The sequence below is a fragment of the Oncorhynchus masou genome, chromosome 22 (assembly GCF_036934945.1).
Source record: "Oncorhynchus masou masou isolate Uvic2021 chromosome 22, UVic_Omas_1.1, whole genome shotgun sequence".
NCBI classification, from domain to species: Eukaryota; Metazoa; Chordata; class Actinopteri; order Salmoniformes; family Salmonidae; genus Oncorhynchus; species Oncorhynchus masou.
Window position 1 is genome coordinate 47,415,697 of NC_088233.1, and position 17,629 is coordinate 47,433,325.

A 17,629-nucleotide genomic window follows, 5' to 3' on the forward strand; every position below is an offset into this window, starting at 1 on the left:
TCTTTATACAAGTCTAGAATGTCCGTGCACATTTACCATACTGTTCTGCCATTGAGATTTCCGTAACTTTTCCATTTCTGTTGCATGTCCTGTTCTAAAGAGTGTAATTGTGTCTGTTATGGTAATCATGACTATGTTTTTTGGCGACTAAAATGATTCTTAGTTTACTTGAAACAGCCTTAGGGGTGGGTTTGATAGGTCAGTGACTTCCAGGATTATTATAGTATCAGAGTAATTTCTTTATGCAAGTGACTAATTTAAGTCAAGGAATGTTCATTGATGGTCTCCACAACTGATGCAAGGCAAGTATGTTCAATTAACCGTTAACGAAACTAGTCCTACATATCCGCTTGTGTTCAATTAAGGGTTGGAGCATCTTAACAGAGCCAATAGTATGTGAAGGCATGCTATCGGGGGATGTAAGTATTTTATCATGTTTTCTAAATTATGATTATTATTTTTATGGAATTTGTTATTGAATGTTTTATGCGGGGATGTCAGCATTTGTACAATTTGGCCCATGGTTTGAAGGGAAAGAAGTCTGAGACTGTGGAATTGTCAATGCAACAGTATATTTGACAAACTGGAGGACATTTTTTTTTTTAAGGTAAAAGATCAAACATTAGGAGTGTTCATTGAAACCAGTCATTTTGACACATACAATAGACCACAGGTGGCCAGAGGATACTTTTACCACGTTTGGTTATTAAATACTGGTTACGTTTTAGACAATAGTAGCAGGTCAAGCACATTAAGGACAGGTGCATGTGACTACTGGCAGCCAAGTTTAAAACTACAGTTAAAGACCCACTCCTGCCTCCCTAGAACTTAATTTATCACCTGATTCACTTAACAAAATAGGTGGTCCATTTCTCCTCTATTGTTCCTGCAAGCAAAGGGAAAATCCGATGACATCAGAGTGCACCATCAGACCAACTCCTTGTTTTGGCAAACTCTTGAATTTCGCAATTGTGTTAAAAAATAATAATATTTAACTATTTTGCTCAAAACATTATTTTTTTTACCCCTAAATGTGTGTACTGTATTTATACTTGAAATATTGTTTCAATGGGAAAAGTAAAAAATACAGCTGGAGTGGGACTTTTCAGTGGCAGTGATAGTCTCAATCATCACTACAGTACTTGTATCTATTCCATCCCCACCAACGCACAATATAGTAGACACACACATCCCCAACCCCTAGCCTTTATCCCAACACGCTTCTTGACAGCACCTTTAAATGTGACAGTCTAAAACTAGCAGGCTTTGTAGCAACGTTGATTCCAGACAATTATAGTTTCTCTCTAGGTTAATTATACAGTTATCAGGACCATCAGCACAACAACCTCTTGTCCACCTTGCCCATCAATTCTCTCAACAACATGATTTCCTGTCCGTGGAATCGGAGCCATGGATAGGATGGGAGTTTGGGAAGTGTGGGGAGGCCTGTGAGTGTTCGTCTGTGATGGTCAGGCCGTTCCTAACCATCAGCTCCCGGGCCATTAGCACGAAGGCTGCCTCCACATTCTGGGCCTCCTTGGCTGAGGTTTCCAAGGCGGCCAGCGCACCCTTCCCTTCAGCCAGAGTACAGGCATCCTCAAACAGCACTTGTCTCTCCGACTGCAGATCCGACTTGTTCCCTAGGAGAAAAGAGCAGAGAATGGAAATTGATATTTTTATTTGAGTTTCTATTTGAGAAATAGACGACTGTTGATTGCTTGGAAGAATCTATTTATAAGCTCAAGGTAAGTGTCAGACAATTTTCTCTCACCCACCGGTGACGATGAGCACCATATCTGTTATGTCATTATTACAACTGCTCAGTAGGCTTTATAACAGAGTTTGACTAAAGCCACGTGTTGCCTGTGTCTCTCCCACCCACCAATGAGGATGAGAACAACGCTAGCAGCCCCGTACTGCTCCACTTCCTGGATCCAGTGTGTCACAGATTCAAAAGTTGGACGCCGTGTGATGTCATAGGCCACTATAGCGCCGTGGGCACTGCGGTAATAACTCTGGGTGATTGTGCGGAAACGCTCCTGTCCAGCCGTGTCCCACACCTGCAGCTGAGGAGACAAGAAACAACACCCACTTTAGCTGGAGAACACACACTACTAACTACTAATTTCTTATACACACACTCTCAGGCCAGGTTAAGGAACAAAGGGTCAGTTTGAACCCACCCATAGCCTTTTCCCCAACCCTCTAGTAGAACAAGATAGGTGTAAACATGGAGAGTGCTCCCCTAAGCACATTGAAAGATTAGCTGGAGACAGCACCACATGCTTACACCTATCCAGTCGCTTCGGCAAACATTAAAGGGCAAAGGACTGTGGGTTGGAGGTCTATGCATCCCTGTGCAGGAGAGACCGGTACAGGGAGGTTTTAATTGATTTCATTTATGCATGAGACGTTTTTAAGGGTGGTCCAAAAACATCCAACCCATCCTCCAAATACACAGACAAACATGTACCTAGGAAAACACACTTATATTGTCCATACAATTATACAGTCTCTTGATACACACCCAGAAAACACACACACACACACTCACAGCGGGGCGATCCAAAGTTACAGTTTGACCTCTCCTGTTCCTTAAAACAAACAAAAAAGTGCTGAAGACTTCTTTGCTTTTGAGGACAGCAGAGGCAGAACCATTTACACTGTGTAAAGACACAATTAAGCTTGCTAGGCCTATTGACAATAACAAAATACCGGACGGCACAAAAACAACATGTCCTGTACTTAACATCGAAAAATGTGATAAACAATCGTCCCAGAAATCGACACATATTTCCTTACCTTGACCTTCCTGCCATCAATGTCCATGGTGCGTACAGTGAAGTCCACCCCGATAGTGTTTTGTTGTTTCTCCATGAAGACACCAGACTTAAAGCTCTGGACCACGCAGGTCTTCCCCACGTCTGAGTCTCCCACCAGGATGATCTTAAAGAGGAAGTCGAAGGAGTCGTCCTGCTCCGGCCCAGAGGACTGCATGGTGAGGGGTCGACACAGGGAGAATCTGAGAGACAAAACTAAAATAGGGCCAGGCCGAGATGCCCTGCAGCAGCGATAGAACTGGTTCTCTACTGTGTAAGTTGTTAGCTGCGTCAATAACAGTTGAAACTGTTGACAGAGATGGTCATATCCTAGTCAAAAACACGAAGAGAACCCTTCCTCAAGAGGAGCTAAAGAAGTACATGAACATTTACTACTAAAACGGTGTCCCTTCTATGCAGACTGTCTTGGGAAAACTCAGGAACTATATTTTTTTTAAACTGGCTGCTATACAGAAAACAAATTGTTGGCCAAAACAAGAATATCACGGCTTGTTAGTCCCCTATTTATAACCATAGCCTGTTTCTTCTTCATTATTTTTTCTTGTCAGAAGTTGTATTGAAGATAAGGCTTCAATACGCTATATCCTCTACTTCTACAGGTGTTCTCTACTCAGCCCCTCTTCGGGTATTTCCTCAGGTGTCCATCTCCCAAAGTGAGCTCATTCCACACACAAATAAAATGTCATATTCAAAATAATATCACAATTAAAGATGTTCTGGAAGGCTTCCAAAAGGTCCACGTTTAAAGTCTTTGCCCTTTTTCAAAGGTTGTGTACATCAAATCACTCCCATTCTTTGTGCTCAGACCTCCAACTGTTTCCCTGCACAGTTGGTGTTCTTATGCCCTTTATACCATATTTCTCTCTCTACTCTGTTGTTCTCCCCGCTCTCATTCGTTCACAGACAGCTACGGTACACCCCTTACCTTTCCTGGCAGGTGTGATTTCCAGTTGCCTGCCCACCTGCACCACTGCATCTTGGGAATTGTAGTTTTCCGGGCAAGGTCCAGGGTCTGTGAGGACAGGAAGGAGGGATCAGTCGCAGCGGTCACATTTAAGACTTGTCTCTAGGTTCTTGCAAGGCTCACTGGGTACACATCCTTAAGTCAATAGAGGGAGCCACTCCAGGAAGTTAAGCTGCGTGTGGCGAAATGTAAACACAATAATTTTGTCTTGACAAGTGGCCTTTGGACCCCAGAGAGCTGCATACAAATACTCAGAAACACACAGGCGGCTTCCCCTCTCTCACTATTCGCACCTCCTGACTGCCGTCAACTAACACATTCCAGTGCATTCAACAGCTAAATATAGAACACAAGACAGCTAAGAACACAAGACAACGCTTAAGCGTTTCTCAGTAAACATCTTGTTAATGAGGGTTAATTGAATTTACTGTGTGATGAATCCATTTTACCTCAGGCGCCATACATTGACCTCGCGAGGAGATAAAGTGAAGTGATGAAGAGTCTACTGTTCTGGAATCAGAGACCCCCTCTTTTCTTCCATTTCTCTCTCCACCCACACACTGGTTTGTCGTCATCTCAGCCCACAGAGGCACAAGGCACAGCTGGACACAGAACAATGCGTGCGAGTGTGAGTGGCGCTGTGCACCAGGGCTGGCCTATCTCTGGCCCCAACCACCATGTTCTTCCTCTGAGTGTGTGGTCACATGACGGTTCCACATTAAGCCCTGCAGCCTGAGGAATGTTTATCTTTCACCCACTGACACCATATCTCCTATTATTGCCTTATCTACAGCTGTCTACTGATCAACTCATGTTATATTAGCATTTTTATTTTTACTGTGTAATAGTTCAAGCATAAGAAATAACACTTGTCAATCTCCCTCTTTGTCTGCTATCCATTTAGGTTGATGAATCTAAAATGAATTAAAATATCCAGCCCATAGCCATAATATAAATAGCCACAACTAAACAGTACAATAAACAGTTTTTATTGACATCCTGAACTATGCAAGCAAAAAAATGTACATGTCATTAGAAAATTGTTGTCAGTGAAAGTAACAGAATTTGTAAAAATATTTAGCTTCACATCAATCATAAAATATTCTTTGAGAATTAAGAACCTATACAAATCTGGCATCAAAAAACATACACTACCACAACGTGTCTTTTCGATAAGAAATACATGAAAACACAGTCAATGGACGAGTGCAACTGAGTCTACACAGTGCAGTCGGAAAGTATTCAGACCTGACCATTTCCCACATTTTGTTACGCTACAGCCTTATTTTAAACTGGACTAAATATTGTTTTTCCTCATCAATCTACACACAATACCACACAGTGACAAAGCGAAAACAGGTTTTTAGAATTTATTGCAAATGTATAAAAAAAAAAAACAGAAATACCTATACCATGGTTCACCAACTAGTAGCCCGCAGGTGATTTTATTATTGTTGGACATAAAAGACTGAAAACATCAGCAAATCAGCTCCAAGTGATTTGAATTTTGGCAATCTGTTTCAAAAGATTCACATGCATAAAAGAGAGATATACTGTTTGTGATCTAATTCAAATGTAAGCAAGGTTTGAAATTATCCGATTTTTTTGTCAAATGTTATATCGGTTTGGGCTTCTTGCGGTCAATTTACAGTCTACAAATGATCTGTAATTATATTCCGGCCACCTGATCATCCACTCAAAAAAGTTGATGATCCCTGGTATGTACATTAGCATGGTCACCTCCCCTGTGTCCTCTAACAGTACCATAAAGCGCCTAAACACTGATCTAAGGTCAGTTTTGTGGTTTCCCCGGAGGTTAGATCTGAGGATAGTACTCTAGATCTGTGTCCAAGGTGAACCTCTACTGGAGCGGTCATCTCCTCTGCAGGCGAGCTGCCGAGCTTACAGTGTCTCTGAGTCTGAATGGGATGCTGGGGCTGTTCTGGTACTTGGGCTGACTTGGCCGTTTCCTGTGGGAAGTCTTCTTCACTGGTGTTTTCTCTGGTGGCGGGACGTGGATGGGCTTCCATGGGATTGGGTTGTAGAAGCTGGGAGATGGGTACGTTACATTGTCATAGCCACCTGGGAGAAGACACAAAATACACTTACTTTACAAAATCAAAACTTACTTTAAAATGTACATGCACAACTGTACAACTACATGTGTGTGGCAATAAAACATTTTATTGTTTCATTTTTTTAATTTACATTTTCCAGAAGGTGAATATGAGATTGAACAACCCTAAACCAGGTGAAGACCGTTATGTTACCTCGCGGGCAGCCGGGTGCATTGGGACTGGGTCGGCTCTTGTCCTGGGCACGAAGCCATTCCTTAAAGTTTTCCTCTGCTCTCTGTCTGCGCTCCCTCTCCTGAGCCTCTCTGCTGGCTGCCTCCTCCTGTTACAACACAATTGTCCCAAACTCAGCAGCTGAGCACCTCACAAATAATTTCCAGGGAAACCAAAGCAGTTGTGGTCAGAAAGATTGAAACACATGTTGAAATGGACATTTCCAGGAATTTGCCACATGAACTTGCATTCAGAGTAACAAACTACTGTATAATGCAATTACATGGTTTAGTTCTGTGTTGCTGAAGATTAGTTATCAATGACAGAAGAGAGAGCAGAGGAATATTTAGCAAATATGTCGATCTCTTCCAACAACTGTACTCTAATGTAGAGAGCAAAGCAACAAAACATTTCAGAGATTTTAATTTGTTTACTGTCCTGAATACATCTCTGAATACTTCCACAAGGCTACTGTGAAAGAACCTACCTTCACTCTCCTCTCGCTCTCCATTTTCTCCAGGTTCTTCCTCCGTAGCCACTCTCTGTACTTCTCCCCTGCTTTCTGTTCAACCTCCCTCTGCTTCTGCTGCTGCCTCTGCATCTCCTTCTGCTCTTTGCTCTCCTTCAGCAATTTCTCCTGCTTCTCCTGGGGATGACAAACAATCACAAAAACATGACTTACCCCTTTAGGTGCAGATATAACGTATGCATGAGAAAGCATACAACTGCATTGTTCCTCTCTGGAACTTTGTTAATAACTGAGTCAAAAGAAGGGGGGGTTCTTAACCTGTTCTTTCTTCATCTGCAGCCACTCCTGGATCTTCTCCTCCACCACCATCTTCTTCTTCTGCTGCTCTCGCTCCTGTTCCTCATTCCTCTCCCTCAGTAGGCGCTCCTAACAAATAACACTTGTCAGCCCCACAGTCATACTCAATTGCTTCCATGTATAGACATTTGCAACCCTAATTTACAGAAAGGAAAATATCAAATGTTAGAAAAACATAAATGATCACGTTCTGACTCCAATGCTAACAGGAGTTGCTAAACAGAAGAAAAAACTAAAAAGATACGACTGCGCACCTCTTCTGCTTTCTTTTCTATTCTGAGTCTCTCCTCTTTGGCTTTGCAGACCAGCCACCTCTCCCAGGCAGAGAGACATGCCTCTGGATCCTCCGCCTCAGTTACTGCTCTCCTCTCTGGGGGCTTCTGTTGTGGATCATCTCTGAAACACACACACTCAACTCTGAGCATAACTTTGTGCACAAACCCTACAGTTAAGCCTACTAGAGCTAATCCTGTGTACCCTTCATTCATACATTTTATTTTGGTCTGTGGCACTTCCATTGAAACAGTCTCATCAAATTGTTTTGCGTCATCAACCCTTTTTAATTGCTTGTTGATGAGGGGACAATAACTGAAGAACATGTGGCGCGAACAAAAATGTTGCTGACTGTCTGCTGAATCCAGTTGGGTAACACTGCTCGTGTACACCAACCATACCTGATGGGTGAGAGGGGTCTGGCGTCATCACTCTGTGTGGCTGAGGTGTCTATCTGATGTACGTGGTGAGCTGCAGCCAGGTCCTCATCACTCTCATAGCTGTCATGGTAGATGGGGGAGAGCAGAGAGTAGGTGGAGTCGCCTGTTGAGTCATAGTCCACACTCTTGGATCGGTGCAGTTCCCTGCCGCTGTCCTGGTAAGTCTTCAGAGGAGTCGAGCTGAAACTCTTGGAGGCGGAGGCAGGAAAGCTTGACATCTTTCCCCCTGTTATCATACAAACATGTGAATTTATAAAAAATAAAAAAATTTAACAAGCACAAACCATTTCTTAAATGTATTTTGTGGATACTCACTCTAATGTATTGAGCAGTCACAAATAAGGAATGCAGACAGAGTTAAAACAGGAACAGCTATGTAGCGAGCATTATGACGAGCGATCATTGTGATGAACAAGCATTATAATAAACACGCATGGCTACTAAACGGAACCCAAACCGGCTGCGCGCGTAAGCCGTCGTGCGCTATTGTGCATGAATGTATTTTGTCCCCCTACACCAAACGCGGTCACAACATGCAGGTTAAAATATCAAAACAAACTCTGAACCAATGACATTAATTTGGGGACAGGTCAAAAAGCATTAAACATGTATGGCAATTTCGCTAGTTAGCTTGCACTTGCTAGCTAATTTGTCCTATTTAGCAAGCTTGCTGTTGCTAGCTAATTTGTCCTGGGATATAAACATTGAGTTGTTATTTTAACTGAAATGCACAAGGACCTCTACTCCGACAATTAATCCACACATAAAACGGTAAACCGAATCGTTTCTAGTCATCTCTCCTCCTTCCAGGCTTTTTCATCTTTGAATTTATATGGTGATCGCATCTAAACTTTCATAGCATTACCATGACAACCGGCAACAAAGTTCGTCTTTCAATCACCCACGTGGGTATAACCAATGAGGAGATGGCACGTGGGTACCTGCTTCTATAAACCAATGAGGAGATGGGAGAGGCAGGATTTTCAGCGCGATCTGCGTCAGAAATAGGAATGACTTCTATTTTACATGCTGACCAGACCGGACACGTCGCGTGCACGAGCGGCGCAAAATAAATGTAGAAATCCATGTTAGTCGATTATTGCACCCACACTGCTCGCGAGCTTCTACGACGCCAAGGGCTAAAATAGAAGTCATTCCTATTTCTGACGCAGATCGCGCTGAAAGTCCTGCCTCTCCCATCTCCTCATTGGTTTATAGAAGCAGGTATTGTGGGTGTAAAAGATACATATAGGGATAAAACAATACTGAAGAGCAAATATGTACGTCAGACTACAGGAGAAGAGCGGGAGAGACACATAGGCTACCAGACACATAGTCTACAGGTCCTAATAAGGACAAACCATACCAAGAAACATACCAAGCTGGGCATGTGGGGAACATAGGATAAGACGTAATGTATTATTATTAGGATATGAAGACACTGAAGGAATGTTAGAAGAGACACATAGTCTACAAGTCCTAATAAGGACATACCATACCAAGAAACACACCAAAGGGGCCCATAGGATGAAATGGGCATATATTATTTTTGGGATAGGAGGAGGTCCTGCCACCATTATAAATCAACCAAGACAGATATGGGCGTTATTGGGCGTGAACAAGCCGGATGGACAGATTGAAAGATAATGGACTAAGGGAGGTTACCACATTTGCATGTAGGATGGACTTATATGTTATGTGTGTATAAATACAGAGCCAGAGCTCAGGAAAGGGAGTTGTTCCGCGGACCAGCTCGGCTTCTGATATTTTGTATTAAAAGCCTATTGAATTCACAAGTTCTTGCAAGTGTTATATTTGATAAACGATTTTCTACGACAGTACGCACATGCCATCTCCTCATTGGTTATACCCACGTGGGTGATTGAAAGACGAATTTTGTTGCCAGTTGTCGTGGTAATACAATGATAGTTTAGTTGTGTTCACCATATAAGTTCAACAATGAAAAAGCCTGGAAGGAGGAGAGATGACTAGAAACGATTCGGTTTACCGTTTTATGTGTGGATTAATTTGTCAGAGTAGAGAACCTTGTGCAGTTCAGGTAAAATAACAACTCAATGTGTATATCCCAGGACAAATTAGCTAGCAACAGCAAGCTATCTAAATAGGACAAATTTGCTAGCAAGTGCAAGCACACTGGCTAAATTGCCATACATGTTTAATGCTTTTCGACCTGTCCCCAAATTAATGTCATTGGTTCAGAGTTTGTTTTGATATTTTAACCTGCATGTCGTGATCGAGTTTGGTGTGGGGGGACAAAATACATTTATGCACGATAGGGCACGAGCGCAGCCGGTTTGGGTTCCGTGTTAGCCCTTGGCATCGCAGACGCTCGTTGGCGCGCGCGAGCAGTGTGGGTGCAATAATTTAATAACATGGATTTCTAAATTTATTATTTTGCGACGCTCTCGCACGCGACGTGTCCGGTCTGGTCAGCATATAACGCCCATGAAGCTCCGATTCGAACCCCCATTCACCAGTTCTGCCAGCGTTATAACGTCAACATATGTTCGCTGATCACCATATATGGAGTTCCGCTAAACAACTATCTTCATTTACTCTCGTAGCGCCCAGTATGTACTTCCAAGAAAGGTCTAAATAAAAATGTACAAGTATCCGGAAAATTCCTCTTCAGCACCTCCAATGTACTGTGTTGAGCTGTTGTAGACTTCTGACCTGTGTGTGGCAGTAATTATTGATTTCCATTGGCATTGTTGGAGGTGCCGAATAAAACATTGTTCAATTGCTTGTAAATGTTGTATTTAGACCTTTTTGGGAAGTACATACCAGCCGTAACGGGACTAAATTACGATAGTTGCTAAGCGAAACTCGATATTTCGTGATAAACGAACGTATTTTGACATTATAACGCTTGCAGAGTTGGTGAATGGGAGTTTGAACGGAGCGATCTGGGCGTTAGATACTGGTTCAAAGTTATCGTAGCTTTTTGCAGGGCCCGAGCAGCCCTAGCAGACTGTTATTGCAGCTCAGATCAATTATGTTAAAAGGCCCAGACAGCTAGCTAATCCTCTGGCAATAACCTCCCTTGGCACTGGCCAGTTAACGCGATACGTAGCACTGTATGAAGTAGCTACTTACCTACAGACAGTTAGCAAATTACCTAGTTACTAGCTTGTTTTTCAGCTAGCTAACGTTAGATTCTCATACAATTATGCTTGTCATTAGCAATGCAATAGCATCTAGCTCGACTATCCCAAAAATATTTGGCTTATATTAATCTTTTTACCTAGGTCTTCACGCACCTCTTCCCTTCTGTTTACTTGGTTGTGATTGCAAACAACTTTATTTTCCCATGATACACCACACAATCTCTCACCAATCACTAACGCGGAACGCGACGCTCCTTGTAGACGCTGGGCGGTATCCATGGTGACATCATGGAGAAGAAGGTCGTCACGGTCATAAACGTCAGATTTGACTTGTAGTAGGTTAGAACTTCCGCAGCAAGCTAGTATAATTAACGTAGCATTTTAGGATAGGGTTAGGTCTATCTAAAATGCAAAAAAAATATCTAATTTTAATTTGAAAAAAGCCGGATCACTTCTTGCGATGACTGTCATAACTATATAGTTAAATTCAAAGGGGCTTAATTGGTATGGGCAACATTGATTTACATTGCCAAAGCAAGTGAAATAAACAACAAAAAACAACAAAATAACAATTATAAATTAACAGTAAACATTGCACTCAAAAATGTTTAAAGTAAAGACATTTCAAGTGTTATATTATCAGCGACAGTGTTAACAATGTGCAAATAGTTGTAGTACGAATAGTAGGGGAAGACAAGTAAACAGATTAATATTGATTGTATTTACAATGTTGTTTGTTTGCTCCACTGGTTGCCCTGTTTTCATTGCAATGGGCAGGGTTGGGTAAGTTACTTTCTAATGTAATCCATTACAGTACCTAGTTACCTGTCCAAAATTGTAATCAGTAACATAACTTTTGAATTACCCAAACCCAGTAACGTAATCTGATTACTTTCCCCTTTAAGAGGCATTGGAAGACAAAAATGTAGGTTACCAATTGAACAACATCTATTGCAGGATAAATGAATGTTAAAGTTTACACAGCTGGCCATATATGGATGCTAAATTTTACTTTATGGGTTGGTTATGTAGGCTTCTTCTCACCCATCACTTTCTGCTACATATAATATGATTAAATTATATCTTTACATTTAAAACCAAAGTCTATCAGAATTCCAGTCATTCCAATGAATTCTTGGTCTTCAAGAATAGGACTTGGAAAAATGGAAGTATAGATTCAACAAATTGTTTTACCTGAGCATGACCTCAAAACTAAGGACTTATTAGCCAGCCCTACTCTGTTGTTCATGGAGGACTGATTGGGCTCATTGATTTGAGTTGAAAATTAAATGCTGCGCTCATGGCTTGATCACTACTGAAAAGTGCTATTTACATGTGAAAAATGAATGCCATTTGCTGCATTTGCTATAAGCCTATTGTTGACCTTTAGTTGGTGACACTTTGACATGTTGATAATATGCAGCTGTTTAAAGGGCAGATCCACAGACTAAACAATAATAAAACGGTCACCCCGTCTCTGTTTTGGTAAAAAAAAAAAACTGAGGGATGGGCCTGGAGAAATGTAACCACTCTCAGATTAATAGACAGAGCTATTGACTGACCATCCATGATATCAAAATGGTTGTTTTAACCATGTTATCAGGCTATACAGTGTTTGTTTACTTTTACAATGTTTAAAAACATTGGGGAAAAACACGGTTATATATTGGGTTCTCCCGGAGTGTGACAGTTGAACTAAGCTCATGAGGCATTTATAAATTGTTTTAGAACACCTACTAATTCAAGGGTTTTTCTTTATTTTTACTATTTTCTACATTGTAGAATAATAGTGAAGACATCAAAACTATGAAATAACACATATGGAATCATGTAGTAATCAAAAAAGTGTTAAACAAATCAGAATATGTTTTGTATTTGAGATTCTTCAAAGTAGCCACCCTTTGCCTTGATGACAGCTTTGCAGTCTTGCACCCTCTCCCCTCAGAACACCCTCAATTCGTCGGGGCATGGACTCTACAAGGTGACAAGTGTTCCACAGGGATGCTGGCCCATGTTGACACCAATGCTTCCCAAAGTTGTGTCAAGTTGACAGTATGTTCCTTGGGTGGTGGACCATTCTTGAAACACACAGGAAACTGTTGAGTGTGAAAATCCCAGCAGTGTTGTAGTTCCTGACACAAACTAGTGCATCTGGCACCTACTACCCCGTTCAAAGGCACTTATCTTGCCCATTCACCCTCTGAATAGCACACATACACAATCCATGTCTCAATTGTATCAAGGCTTAAAAATCCTTCTTTAACTCTGCAAAGCTATCTCCAGAACAAGATTCATGACAGAAAACACTAACCTGCGAGCGTGGGGTAGTGATTTTGGTACGAGACAGCCACATCAACACGCCCCCATTCCACTCTACCTCCCAGTAGCAGGTTTCAGACAGAGCCACTTTGCACAGATCCTGGTGATAGTAGGTGAACCTTGTCACTCCATGTTATCTCCTTGTTTCTTTTTTTTATATGATTTTATTTGATTTATTACTCAAACAATAACAACCCAACATAAACAAAAGACAATAAACAGACACACAAATTTCAACAAAATGACATTTACATTTACATTTAAGTCATTTAGCAGACGCTCTTATCCAGAGCGACTTACAAATTGGTGAATTCACCTTCTGACATCCAGTGGAACAGCCACTTTACAATAGTGCATCTAAATCATTAAGGGGGGTGAGAAGGATTACTTATCCTATCCTAGGTATTCCTTGAAGAGGTGGGGTTTCAGGTGTCTCCGGAAGGTGGTGATTGACTCCGCTGTCCTGGCGTCGTGAGGGAGTTTGTTCCACCATTGGGGGCCAGAGCAGCGAACAGTTTTGACTGGGCTGAGCGGGAACTGTACTTCCTCAATGGTAGGGAGGCGAGCAGGCCAGAGGTGGATGAACGCAGTGCCCTTGCTTGGGTGTAGGGCCTGATCAGAGCCTGGAGGTACTGCGGTGCCGTTCCCCTCACAGCTCCGTAGGCAAGCACCATGGTCTTGTAGCGGATGCGAGCTTCAACTGGAAGCCAGTGGAGAGAGCGGAGGAGCGGGGTGACGTGAGAGAACTTGGGAAGGTTGAACACCAGACGGGCTGCGGCGTTCTGGATGAGTTGTAGGGGTTTAATGGCACAGGCAGGGAGCCCAGCCAACAGCGAGTTGCAGTAATCCAGACGGGAGATGACAAGTGCCTGGATTAGGACCTGCGCCGCTTCCTGTGTGAGGCAGGGTCGTACTCTGCGGATGTTGTAGAGCATGAACCTACAGGAACGGGCCACCGCCATGATGTTGGTTGAGAACGACAGGGTGTTGTCCAGGATCACGCCAAGGTTCTTAGCGCTCTGGGAGGAGGACACAATGGAGTTGTCAACCGTGATGGCGAGATCATGGAACGGGCAGTCCTTCCCCGGGAGGAAGAGCAGCTCCATCTTGCCGAGGTTCAGCTTGAGGTGGTGATCCGTCATCCACACTGATATGTCTGCCAGACATGCAGAGATGCGATTCGCCACCTGGTCATCAGAAGGGGGAAAGGAGAAGATTAATTGTGTGTCGTCTGCATAGCAATGATAGGAGAGACCATGTGAGGTTATGACAGAGCCAAGTGACTTGGTGTATAGCGAGAATAGGAGAGGGCCTAGAACAGAGCCCTGGGGGACACCAGTGGTGAGAGCGCGTGGCGAGGAGACAGATTCTGGCAAAGAGCTTCAGGCAAAGAGCTTCCTAGGGTTAGAGGCAGATGCTTGGAATTTAGAGTGGTAGAAAGTGGCTTTAGCAGCAGAGACAGAGGAGGAAAATGTAGAGAGGAGGGAGTGAAAGGATGCCAGGTCCGCAGGGAGGCGAGTTTTCCTCCATTTCCGCTCGGCTGCCCGGAGCTCTGTTCTGTGAGCTCGCAATGAGTCATCGAGCCACGGAGCGGGAGGGGAGGACCGAGCCGGCCTGGAGGATAGGGGACATAGAGAGTCAAAGGATGCAGAAAGGGAAGAGAGGAGGGTTGAGGAGGCAGAGTCAGGAGAAAGGTTGGAGAAGGTATGAGCAGAGGGAAGAGATGATAGGATGGAAGAGGAAAGAGTAGCGGGGGAGAGAGAGCGAAGGTTGGGACGGCGCGATACCATCCGAGTAGGGGCAGTGTGGGAAGTGTTGGATGAGAGCGAGAGGGAAAAGGATACAAGGTAGTGGTCGGAGACTTGGAGGGGAGTTGCAGTGAGGTTAGTGGAAGAACAGCATCTAGTAAAGATGAGGTCGAGCGTATTGTCTGCCTTGTGAGTAGGGGGGGAAGGTGAGAGGGTGAGGTCAAAAGAGGAGAGGAGTGGAAAGAAGGAGGCAGAGAGGAATGAGTCAAAGGTAGACGTGGGGAGGTTAAAGTCGCCCAGGACTGTGAGAGGTGAGCCGTCCTCAGGAAAGGAGCTTATCAAGGCATCAAGCTCATTGATGAACTCTCCGAGGGAACCTGGAGGGCGATAAATGATAAGAATGTTAAGCTTGAAAGGGCTGGTAACTGTGACAGCATGGAATTCAAAGGAGGCGATAGATAGATGGGTAAGGGGAGAGAGAGAAATGACCACTTAGGAGAGATGAGGATCCCGGTGCCACCACCCCGCTGACCAGAAGCTCTCGGGGTGTGCGAGAACACGTGGGCGGACGAAGAGAGAGCAGTAGGAGTAGCAGTGTTATCTGTGGTGATCCATGTTTCCGTCAGTGCCAGGAAGTCGAGGGACTGGAGGGAGGCATAGGCTGAGATGAACTCTGCCTTGTTGGCCGCAGATCGGCAGTTCCAGAGGCTACCGGAGACCAGGAACTCCACGTGGGTCGTGCGCGCTGGGACCACCAGATTAGGGTGGCCGCGGCCACGCGGTGTGGAGCGTTTGTATGGTCTGTGCAGAGAGGAGAGAACAGGGATAGATAGACACATAGTTAACAGGGTACAGAAGAGGCTACGCTAATGCAAAGGAGATTGGAATGACAAGTGGACTACACGTCTCGAATGTTCAGAAAGTTAAGCTTACGTAGCAAGAATCTTATTGACTAAAATGATTGAAATGATACAGTACTGCTGGAGTAGGCTAGCTGGTAGTGGCTGCGATGTTGACACTACACTAATCAAGTCGTTCCGTCGAGTGTAATAGTTTCTACAGTGCTGCTATTCGGGGCTAGCTGGCTAGCTAGCAAGGTTGATTGCGTTCCGTTACTTAAAAGAACGACAATAGCTGGCTGGCTAACCTAGAAAATCGCTCTAGGCTACACAATTGTCTTAGATACAAAGACGGCTATGTAGCTAGCTAGCTACGATCAAACAAAACAAACCGTTGTACTGTAATAGTTACTACAGTGCTGCTATTCGGGGCTAGCTGGCTAGCTACGTTAGAAGAACGACAATAGCTGGCCAGCTAACCTAGAAAATCGCTCTAGGCTACACAATTGTCTTAGATACAAAGACGGCTATGTAGCTAGCTAGCTACGATCAAACAAAACAAACCGTTGTACTGTAATAGTTACTACAGTGCTGCTATTCGGGGGCTAGCTGGCTAGCTACGTTAGAAGAACGACAATAGCTGGCCAGCTAACCTAGAAAATCGCTCTAGACTACACAATTGTCTTAGATACAAAGACGGCTATGTAGCTGGCTAGCTACGATCAAACAAATCAAACCGTTGTACTGTAATGAAGTGAAATGAAAATGTGATACTACCTGTGGAGCGACGCGAATGTTGACCGGGTAGTTAGAGTTCAATTCGGTAGAGGTTGGCTAGCTGTTGGCTAGCTAGCTAGCAGCATTTCCTACGTTAAGGACGACAAATAGCTGGCTAGCTAACCTCGGTAAATTAAGATAATCACTCTAAGTCTACACACTCTAAACTGCACAATTATCTTGGATACGAAGACAACTATGTAGCTAGCTGACACTACGCTAATCGAGTCGTTCGACATCACACCTTCTCAGACCCACATGTTCCCACCGCAACCATACATGTCTCACAACCACACTTCCCCTCATCCTTCATCCCCTGGAACATTCCAGTGCTTGTTGCACTCTATGCCATATGTGACTTCAATATGCACTGTTCTATTTTTCTTCGTAGCCCCACACCTTTTCAATACTTAAATGCTAGACAGAGAGAGGGTTGCACATGCTGTGTTGGGATCCACATCCATGCTAGGACTGCAGGAGTCTGTGAAAGAGGTCGTAGAAGATACTGGGCCAGTGCAGCGTGTGTGTGAGTGAGAGAAAGATGGGAGGAGGGAAAGAGAGCAAGAGAGAGAAGAGAGAGAGGGAGAAAGGGGAAGGAGATAGATAAAGAGGGACGGGGAAAGTCCTTGTAAAATACAAAGAGAGAGATAAATGCACACCTGTCGTAGAAGATGGATCAGATAATCAACAAAAAATTATATATATTTTTTTACTTTACTCCAAAGGTTTGAAGATGTATTGGTCCTAAAGGTGGAGGAGAGAGACAAGCATTCAAAGACAGGATGAGATGGGATGAATGAGTACTCACCCTGGTCAGTGAGCAGAGGCAGCAGGTCAGCTGAACTCTAGGAAGGCAGTGTGAGGGCCACCTTCACAGGCTGCAGGGTCATGGAGAGGTCCTGGACAAACGTGTCCGTACTGACATCATCCTGCATTTGGACAATCTGCATAGAGAGAGGGAGGGAAGGATGGAGAAAGAGGCAGGGACAAAATGGAGAAGGGGAGAGATCAGATCAATTGTAAAATATGATTATGAACAATAAGAAACGTTTTATACCAGACTGTGAGAAGAAATTAACTGTGTACTTATTTTGCAGCCTGGAGGTAATAGCCAATTTCACTGGGTAATGGTCCTGGGTCATCATGGCAATGCGGGTAAGCGCCTCCCTATCTAGCTGTAAGTCCTC

General features: G+C 43.6%; 2 protein-coding genes across 3 annotated transcripts; both read right to left on the reverse strand.

The window, feature by feature from the left end:
* Positions 1-553: 553 nt before the first annotated feature.
* Positions 554-4,451, reverse strand: LOC135509588 (ras-related protein Rab-19-like). 2 transcript variants are annotated; one of them, XM_064930368.1, is made up of 5 exons: positions 4,254-4,451; positions 3,766-3,852; positions 2,803-3,126; positions 1,883-2,066; positions 554-1,640 (listed from the first exon to the last, which is right to left on the reverse strand). In XM_064930368.1, the coding sequence occupies exons 1-5, from the start codon at positions 4,377-4,379 to the stop codon at positions 1,375-1,377; spliced, it is 987 nt and encodes a 328-aa protein (XP_064786440.1). In that variant the 5' UTR covers positions 4,380-4,451; the 3' UTR covers positions 554-1,374. The 2 variants fall into 2 exon arrangements, with proteins under 2 accessions (XP_064786440.1, XP_064786442.1); XM_064930370.1 differs by having other exon boundaries at positions 2,803-2,991; positions 4,254-4,448.
* Positions 4,452-4,777: 326 nt separating this feature from the next.
* On the reverse strand, positions 4,778-11,001 carry LOC135509587 (coiled-coil domain-containing protein 34-like). Its single transcript, XM_064930367.1, has 7 exons — positions 10,897-11,001; positions 7,593-7,857; positions 7,173-7,314; positions 6,880-6,987; positions 6,580-6,738; positions 6,075-6,201; positions 4,778-5,886 (listed from the first exon to the last, which is right to left on the reverse strand). Exons 2-7 carry the CDS (start codon positions 7,847-7,849, stop codon positions 5,678-5,680), a joined length of 1,002 nt encoding a protein of 333 aa, XP_064786439.1. The 5' UTR covers positions 7,850-7,857; positions 10,897-11,001; the 3' UTR covers positions 4,778-5,677.
* Positions 11,002-17,629: the final 6,628 nt, after the last annotated feature.

Coding starts and splice junctions, on each gene's coding strand:
- LOC135509587 (XM_064930367.1), bottom strand. CDS start 7,849: ATGTCAAGCTTTCCTGCCTCCGCCTCCAAGAGTTTCAGCTCGACTCCT. Junction 6,988..7,172: donor TAGAAAAGAAAGCAGAAGAG/GTGCGCAGTCGT, acceptor GTTATTTGTTAG/GAGCGCCTACTGAGGGAGAG. Junction 5,887..6,074: donor TGCACCCGGCTGCCCGCGAG/GTAACATAACGG, acceptor GTCTTCTCCCAG/GTGGCTATGACAATGTAACG.
- LOC135509588 (XM_064930368.1), bottom strand. CDS start 4,379: ATGACGACAAACCAGTGTGTGGGTGGAGAGAGAAATGGAAGAAAAGAG. Junction 3,853..4,253: donor GTCAATGTATGGCGCCTGAG/GTAAAATGGATT, acceptor CTGTCCTCACAG/ACCCTGGACCTTGCCCGGAA. Junction 1,641..1,882: donor CGTTGTTCTCATCCTCATTG/GTGGGTGGGAGA, acceptor CTTTTCTCCTAG/GGAACAAGTCGGATCTGCAG.